Consider the following 10,365-nt stretch of genomic DNA (forward strand, 5'->3'; position numbering starts at 1 on the left):
TGTATTCTGTACAGGCTTTCTTCTTTTCACTCTGTCAATTATGTTAGTATTGTGGAGTAGCTACAGTGTTGTTGATCCATCCTCAGTTTTCTCCTATCACAGCCATTCAAATCTGTAACTGTTTTAAAGTCACCATTGGCCTCATGGTTAAATCCCTAAGTGGTTTCCTTCCTCTCCGGCAACTGAGTTAGGAAGGACGCCTGTATCTTTGTAGTGACTGGGTGTATTGATACACCATCCAAAGTGTAATTAATAAATTCACCACGCTGAAAGGAATATTCAATATCTGCTTTTTAAAATGTTTTACCCATCTACCAACAGTTGCCCTTCTTTGTGATGCAGTGAAAAACCTCCCTGGTCTTTGTGGTTGAATCAGTGTTTGAAATTCACTGCTCGACTGAGGAACCTTACAGATAATTATATGTGTGGGGTACAGAGATGAGGTAGTCATTCAAAATCATGTTAAACACTATTACTGCACAAAGGGAGTCCATGCAACTTTTGTGACTTGTGAAGCTCATCTTTACTCCTGAACCTATTTAGTTTTGCCATAACAAAGGGGTTGAATACTTATCAACTCAAGATATTTCAGCTTTTCAATTCTAATTAATTTGTTTAAAAACATCCACTTTGACATTATGGGGTAAAATCTCAATATAATCCATTTTAAATTCCGGCTGTAACACAACAAATTTTGGAAAAAATGACGGGGTGTGAATACTTTCTGAAGGCACTTCTGATAACCTCTGCTCCTCCTCTCCTTCCCTCCAGACTCCCTGCAGCTCTCCGTCTCTGAAGAGGAGGTTCCCCCTGAGCAGCAGCACTGTGAGCAGGAGTGGAGCCCCAGTCTGGGGCAGGAGGACCCAGAGCCCACACTGATTATAGACGAAGAGGAGGAACTCGGGACCAGTCAGGAGGAAGAGCAGCTTCAAGGGGTGGAGACTGATATAGAGTTCATATTTACTCCTTCCTGTGTGAAAAGTGAATGTGATCTGGAGGACCCACTTTGGTCCTTGACTCTTCCTCAAACCCAGACTGTGGAGAACAGAGAGAGTCACTCTAAACCAGTGGATCTCAAACCTTTTGGCACTGTGACCCACGTTAAAGGGTCTCGACATTCCCTGTGACCTTCCATATAATCATAACAATGCCTCCAGCCACAGTTCAGCCGTTAGCAGCGACCCAGTAGGGCTTGACATCAGACCACCATTTGATCCCAACGCACCAATGGGGGAACCCTGCATCTGCCCCTTTTGTGGCAAGACCTTCAAACAAAAAGGAAATCTGTCCATGCACATGAAGATTCACACAGGAGAGAAACCGTTTAGCTGTGGTGACTGTGGTAAACGCTTCAATCGCAAGGAGCACTTAACCAGACATATACGCATTCACAGAGGAGAGAAACCATTCAGCTGTCATTTTTGCTGTAAAAGCTTCAATCAGAAAGGGGACTTAAGGAGACACATACTGACTCACACAGGAGAGAAACCATTTAGCTGTGGTGACTGTGGTAAAGGCTTCATTCGCAAGGAACACCTAATTGCACATATACGGACTCACACGGGAGAAGTGTCGGTGTCAAGCAGAGCCTAACCATGCATAAACTGGTAAATAGATCTCTGATGGATTTACTGTCGTAAAACATTGTATGTAAATAAAGTTTGATTTGAATGATGAGGTAATGATCAAACTAGGGGTGCACCGGTATGACAATTTTGGCCGATACCGATATCCAATATTTTCCTTGCCAAAAAGAAACAATACCGATAACTGATATTACCATTTTCTGCAGACTTTTAAGCATTCTAGTACAGTTAAAGATTTATCACACACACACACACATGGACTCAGTGGTCTAAGACACTGCATCTCTGTGCAAGAGGCGTCACAACAGTCCCCGGTTCGAATCCAGGTTGTATCACATCCGGCCGTGATTAGGAGTCCCATGGAGCGGTGCACAATTAGCCCAGCATCATCCTGGTTTGGCCGGGGTAGGCCGTCATTGTGAATAAGAATTTGTTCTTAACTGACTTGCCTAGTTAAATAAAGGTTAAACACAAACACACACCACATTGACCAAAAAGTTATTTTGTTGGCATTTACGTATGTCCCCATTACCAGTAAAACATCATCAAAACCTATTTCTTTCACTTACTTGCTGTGCTGTTTCGTTCATTTGTTCAGTAGTTTCATTCTCAACCAGAATTTCATCATACATGTATTATCATGTATACATGATTATGAGAATGAAACTACTGAAGTGTAGTTTCAGCTGTCCGTCCGCCTGCCCGTCCGTCCGCCTGCCCGCCCATCTGTCTGTCCGTGGCCTCTGTTCCTCGGTGCGCAATGTTACTGTGTCCGTTTCCGTCTTGTCCAGCTGTGTCTGTAACATTTCACGTAAACCCTGTTTCTTGTCTGCATCGAAGTAGCGGTCCTTGTACCTAGTATCAAGCGTGGTGGCGACACAGTAAAGAGGCTCAGAGAGAATGCTACCGAATCGCTTGTTCACAGCCTCTAGTAGAGTACTTTTGTTAGTTTTAACCCCACGGTCTGTGTGGGCAGTTTTGTTGAGTAGGTGTTTCAATGCCATGACAGAGGGTATCACGTCTGCTGTAGACGCAGTTGATGAGCTTATTTCTCCAGTCAGTTGTTCAAATGGTGCTAGGAGTGTTCATGTTTCCAAGTTTCAAACATGTATGAGAACCAGCACATTCTTGAGCATGCAATACGGCTTTCCTCAGTAGGAAATCCTCGTGGACCCACTGTGCTGTCAGACTCAGCATGCTCATGGGGCTGACATCGCTGGTCCAAATGTCAGTCGTGAAGCTAAAAGCAGTGACGCTCATAGATGTACGTTTCACTATACTGTGTAACTCCGGTAGGGCAACATCTGAAAAATAGTGTGTTCCGGTGCTCGACCAGTCGGCGAAAGCCAACGTCATCCACGACATCATCCACGACAGAGGACGGTTGATTGTCAAGGGCAATGAATTCCATTATCTTGGCGTTAATGGATTTCGCCCTTTGAGTTATCTCGCGGAAATGTTCTTACTCTTTCAAATGACTGCTGGACTTGAACTTGTTTAGTTGTTGGAAGTGTGCGCTTAGTATTCTTCTGCTTTTGTTCTGTGTAGCGCTGTGCTTTTCGTGGTGTCGTATCAGCTACCTACGTTATATTAGGTATGCACGTCAGCTTTGACATCGGTTTTACACATCAGCGTTAAACTAGACATCGGGCCGATGTTGGCATTTTTAGCTAATATTGGCCGATTCCGATATGCTCACCGATATATCGTGCATCCCTAGATCAAACAGTACAGAGTATTGTAGGAAATTCACACGTCTGCTGTACAAAGTGTGTTTAATTTTTCCCTTCATTAGAAACTAATATCTGGTTGTTGGATTTGGACTGTCTCTCAAGGTGATGACATAATGGTCTCTCAAGGTGATGACATAATGGTCTCTCAAGGTGATGACATAATGGTCTCTCAAGGTGATGACATAATGGTCTCTCAAGGTGATGACATAATGGTCTCTCAAGGTGATGACATAATGGTCTCTCAAGGTGATGACATAATGGTCTCTAAGGTGATGACATAATGGTCTCTAAGGTGATGAGAGAATGGACTCTAAGGTGATGGCATAATGATCTCTAAGGTGATGACATAATGGTCTCTAAGGTGATGACATAATGGTCTTTAAGGTGATGACATAATGGTCTCTAAGGTGATGAGAGAATGGTCTCTAAGGTGATGACATAATGGTCTCTAAGGTGATGACATAATGGTCTCTAAGGTGATGACATAATGGTCTCTAAGGTGATGACATAATGGTCTCTAAGGTGATGACATAATGGTCTCTCAAGGTGATGAGAGAATGGTCTCTAAGGTGATGACATAATGGTCTCTAAGGTGATGACATAATGGTCTCTAAGGTGATGACATAATGGTCTCTAAGGTGATGACATAATGGTCTCTAAGGTGATGACATAATGGTCTTTAAGGTGATGACATAATGGTCTCTAAGGTGATGACATAATGGTCTCTAAGGTGATGACATAATGGTCTCTCAAGGTGATGACATAATGGTCTCTCAAGGTGATGACATAATGGTCTCTAAGGTGATGACATAATGGTCTCTAAGGTGATGAGAGAATGGACTCTAAGGTGATGAGAGAATGATCTCTAAGGTGATGACATAATGGTCTCTAAGGTGATGACATAATGGTCTTGTAAGGTGATGAGAGAATGGTCTCTAAGGTGATGACATAATGGTCTCTAAGGTGATGACATAATGGTCTCTAAGGTGATGACATAATGGTCTCTAAGGTGATGACATAATGGTCTCTAAGGTGATGACATAATGGTCTCTCAAGGTGATGAGAGAATGGTCTCTAAGGTGATGACATAATGGTCTCTAAGGTGATGACATAATGGTCTCTAAGGTGATGACATAATGGTCTCTAAGGTGATGACATAATGGTCTCTAAGGTGATGACATAATGGTCTCTAAGGTGATGACATAATGGTCTCTAAGGTGATGACATAATGGTCTCTAAGGTGATGACATAATGGTCTCTAAGGTGATGAGAGAATGGTCTCTAAGGTGATGACATAATGGTCTCTAAGGTGATGACATAATGGTCTTTAGGGTGATGACATAATGGTCTCTAAGGTGATGACATAATGGTCTCTAAGGTGATGACATAATGGTCTTTAAGGTGATGACATAATGGTCTCTAAGGTGATGACATAATGGTCTCTAAGGTGATGACATAATGGTCTCTCAAGGTGATGACATAATGGTCTCTAAGGTGATGACGTAATGGTCTCTAAGGTGATGAGAGAATGGTCTCTAAGGTGATGAGAGAATGGTCTCTAAGGTGATGAGAGAATGGTCTCTAAGGTGATGACATAATGGTCTTTAAGGTGATGAGAGAATGGTCTCTAAGGTGATGACATAATGGTCTCTAAGGTGATGACATAATGGTCTCTAAGGTGATGAGAGAATGGTCTCTAAGGTGATGACATAATGGTCTTTAAGGTGATGACATAATGGTCTCTAAGGTGATGACATAATGGTCTCTAAGGTGATGAGAGAATGGTCTTTAAGGTGATGACATAATGGTCTCTAAGGTGATGACATAATGGTCTCTAAGGTGATGACATAATGGTCTCTAAGGTGATGACATAATGGTCTCTAAGGTGATGAGAGAATGGTCTCTAAGGTGATGACATAATGGTCTCTAAGGTGATGACATAATGGTCTCTAAGGTGATGAGAGAATGGTCTTTAAGGTGATGACATAATGGTCTCTAAGGTGATGAGAGAATGGTCTTTAAGGTGATGACATAATGGTCTCTAAGGTGATGAGAGAATGGTCTCTAAGGTGATGAGAGAATGGTCTCTAAGGTGATGACATAATGGTCTCTAAGGTGATGACATAATGGTCTTTAAGGTGATGACATAATGGTCTCTAAGGTGATGAGAGAATGGTCTTTAAGGTGATGACATAATGGTCTCTAAGGTGATGACGTAATGGTCTCTAAGGTGATGAGAGAATGGTCTTTAAGGTGATGACGTAATGGTCTCTAAGGTGATGACATAATGGTCTCTAAGGTGATGAGAGAATGGTCTCTAAGGTGATGACATAATGGTCTCTAAGGTGATGAGAGAATGGTCTTTAAGGTGATGACATAATGGTCTTTAAGGTGATGACATAATGGTCTCTAAGGTGATGACATAATGGTCTCTAAGGTGATGAGAGAATGGTCTCTAAGGTGATGAGAGAATGGTCTTTAAGGTGATGACATAATGGTCTCTAAGGTGATGACATAATGGTCTCTAAGGTGATGACATAATGGTCTCTAAGGTGATGAGAGAATGGTCTTTAAGGTGATGACATAATGGTCTCTAAGGTGATGACATAATGGTCTCTAAGGTGTTGACATAATGGTCTCTAAGGTGATGAGAGAATGGTCGGGCTGATGTAATTGATACATTAAATTAAATAAATTCCATTTGTCCAAGAATTTGTAAGAAATACTCATAAAATAAATCATTATCTCAGATCATCCTATAGTTATGATAACCAATGTTTGTCAACATGTAGTCATCGTTACCCTTCACTACTGGTCTGTAGGCTGCCTTGCACAGTAAACTCCCATCCAGCTGGTGGCGCTATTTTGCGTTTCTGGGCTCGTCACCAACTGACTTGAACCAAGAAGTTTTCTAAAATTCCTTGACCAAAACAAGGCTTGTGTTGAGTAAATAAAGACCCAGTGACTGAACAGAGTAGACAACCCAACTCTCATTCGACGAAAAACGTCTAAGCCTACAATTGTTGCGTGTGTTTATTAAATTTGCGTTTAACGGCGGCTGCTGTGGAGATTTTCGGTGCAGTTGAGAAAACGGTAGTAGAATACCAGGAGGAGAATGATCGGCTACGGAGACTGCTGCGGAGGACACCGGAGAATCAACTATGTAGAATAGGTTAGTATGTAGCGCTACTGAATAAACTGTTTAGGGAAACAGTGATCACCATTTTTTAAATTAGAGTTTAATGTAAATTCACCATATATGTTTAAAAAGTTGTCTGTCACAAAAACCTTTGCCCTTCTGACTTCAATGCATTTCATTGGAGACATTGAATCTTATTTTTGTTTAGCTGAGGGAATTTTGTCTAAGTAAAAAACGGTCTATCTAAAAACAATTTATCTTTGATGGCTATACGGTTTTGGAAACCTCAACACTCAGCTTAATTATCATCCCAAAATAACTTTATAAATACAAAAGATTCGAACCAACGTTTTAATTCCCTCCCTTTTTTCCCATTCGCTCAGAAAGTAACATAGTTCAGGGCAGGGTTGCCAAATAATAAGGAAAATCGTAGTAACGACGTTAAATGTAAAATTCAGTTTTCCTCAAAATAATTATTGGGAGCTATGTCATAACGTAATAAAGGAATTTGAATGCGGTAAGAGAAAGAATAAATCGCCCTTATTAAACTCGCCAGATCATTTTCCATCAATGGATGTTGATTTAACTTGCTCTGACTGTTCTGATTAAGCAATAAGGCCCTAGGAGGTGTGGTATACGGCCAATATACCACGGCTAAGGGCTGTTCTTATGCATGACGTAACAAGGAGTGCCTGGATACACCACTTAGCCGTGGTATATTGGCCATATACCACAAACCCCGGGGCGCCTTATTGCTATTATAAACTGGTTACCAACATAATTAAAACAGTAAAAAGTTTATTTTTTTGGTCAATATATGGTCTAACATAAACCGGGTGGTTCAAGCCTTGAATGCTGATTGGCTGACAGCCTTGGTATATCAGACAATATACCACGTGTATATGGGACTCAACCTCAGTTCTCTTCGTGTTCAGTGACAGCGCCAATAAAGAAATAAAATTCTGCTCATAACGCACCGTGGCCGTTAGAAGAGTGTGAAATTACAAGTTATTAGATCTGATGGGAATGTAGAATGTTTACATTCTGTCAGAATATGTTATTGTTAGACATCAGGGATCCTGTGGGAAGGAGAAGGGCCACAGTCTGGTACAAGTCAACAGGACAGCCATGAGTTGGGGAGGGGTGAGAAATTTGGGGCCCGAGGTCAGATGGAGTGATGAAGAACAGATATCACTAAAGTTATGTCTAGCATCAGATGTGTAAGGAGGAGATTCAGCAGAGGAGAAAGGGTTAAATACCAGTACTTGTGTGACCCAGTGGGTGAATAAACTTGGTTTGAGTTGTAATAATCATCCGTGAGTTTTTACTCTTTATTTACAACTGAACAGATCATTAGATTGATACGCGTGAGTGCACACACACACACACACGCCTGCACGCATACAAACCCAACGCGCCCGTCTCTACCTATGCATGTAACCACGGTTCCTCCTGAAAATAATCTGTGGCACATTTTCCAGGTCCTAATATTTATAATACTATGGTTATTATGTGCTAAAAGAGCAAGGATTTCCTTGTTACTAAAGCCAATTCTAAAGTATAGTTTCACCAAGTCATGTAACTCAGGCATTTCAACGGTGGCGTGCCCAGCCACAGGGAGCCAGGCAGACATGCATTTAACTGCTCTTTTATTTCCTTGCAATTTTGCAACCTTTCTCAAAATATTGCCCCTTCATTCTCCGAATATTGCCCCTTTATTCTCCGAATATTGCCCCTTTATTCTCCAAATATTGCCCCTTTATTCTCCAAATATTGCCCCTTTATTCTCCAAATATTGACACTTTAATTCACAATTTTATTTCAACTTTATTCTTGAAATATTGCCCCTTTTTTTTATATACTAGCATGCAAAATATAATAATCCAAGTACCACCACCCCTTGCAGTTTAAAAAAAAATTCTTCACTTGGCCCTAAAACTCTTCTGTAAAAATCTATCAAAGTCCTCTCCAATCCTACTTCCTACTTCTGGTCAAATAATTCTTTTAAACTGCTTCTAATGGGTGTTGAACCCGGAAACGCACAACAGCGCCACCAGCTGGATGAGGGTTTCTATTGCGTAAGGCAGCCTACAGACCAGTAGTAAAGGGGAAACGATGACTGTGTGTAGAGAAAACAGTGGCAGGGTTGAGCGGATTACTTTAACAATTTAATCTGTTGTTGATTACAGTTGTATGAAAAATAAAGTAATCAGTAACAATCCTTTGGCTTACTCAAAATGAGTAATGTATTCCAATTACTTTCACTTCTAACACCCAGGCATTAAAAGCAACTAATTATTTCATTTAGTAACATGACTATTTCCAATTTGGGGACTAGTGTTAAAGAATACAGATCATATAATTTACATGTTCTGTGTGTGATAGCATACACAGGCTACTTCCTCACGTTTTCAGTTGGTAGCACAAGCCTATGATTTGGTTTCCCCCAAATGTTGTTGCGGAGTCAGGCTATATGATATATTTTTTTCAATCTACAATGCCTTCAGAAAGTATTCACACCCAATGACCTTTTTTTTTTAACCTTTAGTTGTGTTACAGCCTGAATTTAAATGGATTCAATTCTTTCCCTACACACACTACCCCATAATGTCAAAGTGGAATTATGTTTTTCAAAATGTAATAAATTAAATAAAAAAACTGAAATGTCTTCAGTCAATAAGTATTCAACATATTTTTTATGGCAACCTAAATACTGTAAGACCAGGAGTAAAAACGTGCGTAACAAGTTACATAATAAGTTGCATGGACTCAGTCTGTGTGCAATAATAGTGTTTAACATGATTTTTGAATGACTACCTCATCTCTGTACCCCACACATACAATTATCTGTAAGGTCCCTCAGTCGAGCAGTGAATTTCAAACACACATTCGACCACAAAGAACAGGAAGGTTTTCTTTTCAATGCCTCGCAAAGAAGGGCAACTATTGGTAGATGGGTAAAAAAATACAAATAATTAAACAGACAATGAAAGTCCCTTTGAGCATGGTGAAAGTTATTAATTACACTTTGGGTGGTGTATCAATACACCCAGTCACTACACAGATACAGGTGTCCTTCCTAACTCAATCCGCTTGCTGATTGTTCCCGGGGAGACTGAGGTTAACTTCGCGCAGGGGCTGCGTTCGACATGGCAGGGAGCCCCACACTCTGATAAAAACGGAGCAGAGGGGACCCACCTCGGGCCTGGCAGGGACCGTCAGTGAGTGGATACGCCATTCCGAACAAACAAGATAAATTAAGGGTGAGACTGATTTTTCTTATAAACATCATAGAATATCCTGTTCTGGGAACAGGTTGTGCACATTAGGTATTTTGTTGGAGCAAAAGATTCCCCCTAGTTATAAACATTCCTGCAGCAGTTATTTCCAGAATCTTTAATTAGGAACTCTGTTGAAACAGGGATATCTTTAATTAGGAACTCTGTTGAAACAGGGATATCTTTAATTAGGAACTCTGTTGAAACAGGGATATCTTTAATTAGGAACTCTGTTGAAACAGGGATATCTTTAATTAGGAACTCTGTTGAAACAGGGATATCTTTAATTAAAGGAGAAATTCTAGGGCAAAACACCCTGTTGGAGCAGGGTGACCTCCGACTGGGATCTTTTTGTTAAGCAGAAGTATCCTGGTCGGAGACAGGGGTTGTGTTTCTCTGTTGAAGCGGACATTGGATGATATCATACGGTTACGAGTTATGTGATCCCAGGGCACAATCCTGAAATGGAAAAAGAAAATATCCCTGCAGGTTAAAAAAATAAAACATTGTAAAAGAAAATTAATTAATCAATTATTAATTATATATTATTATTAAGCTATAAATGTAAACCCTACACGGAAATTTGCATTGGAGAAACTACCATGTGGGTAAATGACATATAATAATAA

The 10,365-nt window shown here is 40.5% G+C and overlaps 1 protein-coding gene across 2 annotated transcripts in view; it reads left to right on the plus strand.

Annotated features, from left to right (window-relative positions):
- LOC106578068 (zinc finger protein OZF) overlaps positions 1-1,390 on the plus strand; it is a 47,751-nt gene extending 46,361 nt beyond the window's left edge. For both annotated transcript variants that reach the window (XM_045700538.1, XM_014156646.2), the window contains exon 2: positions 772-1,390. In XM_045700538.1, coding sequence (XP_045556494.1) covers positions 772-1,127 — 356 coding nt within the window. In that variant the 3' untranslated portion in view covers positions 1,128-1,390. The remainder of the gene's footprint in view (positions 1-771) is intronic.
- Positions 1,391-10,365: the final 8,975 nt, after the last annotated feature.

The sequence above is a fragment of the Salmo salar genome, chromosome ssa18, assembly GCF_905237065.1.
Source record: "Salmo salar chromosome ssa18, Ssal_v3.1, whole genome shotgun sequence".
Taxonomy (NCBI): domain Eukaryota; kingdom Metazoa; phylum Chordata; class Actinopteri; order Salmoniformes; family Salmonidae; genus Salmo; species Salmo salar.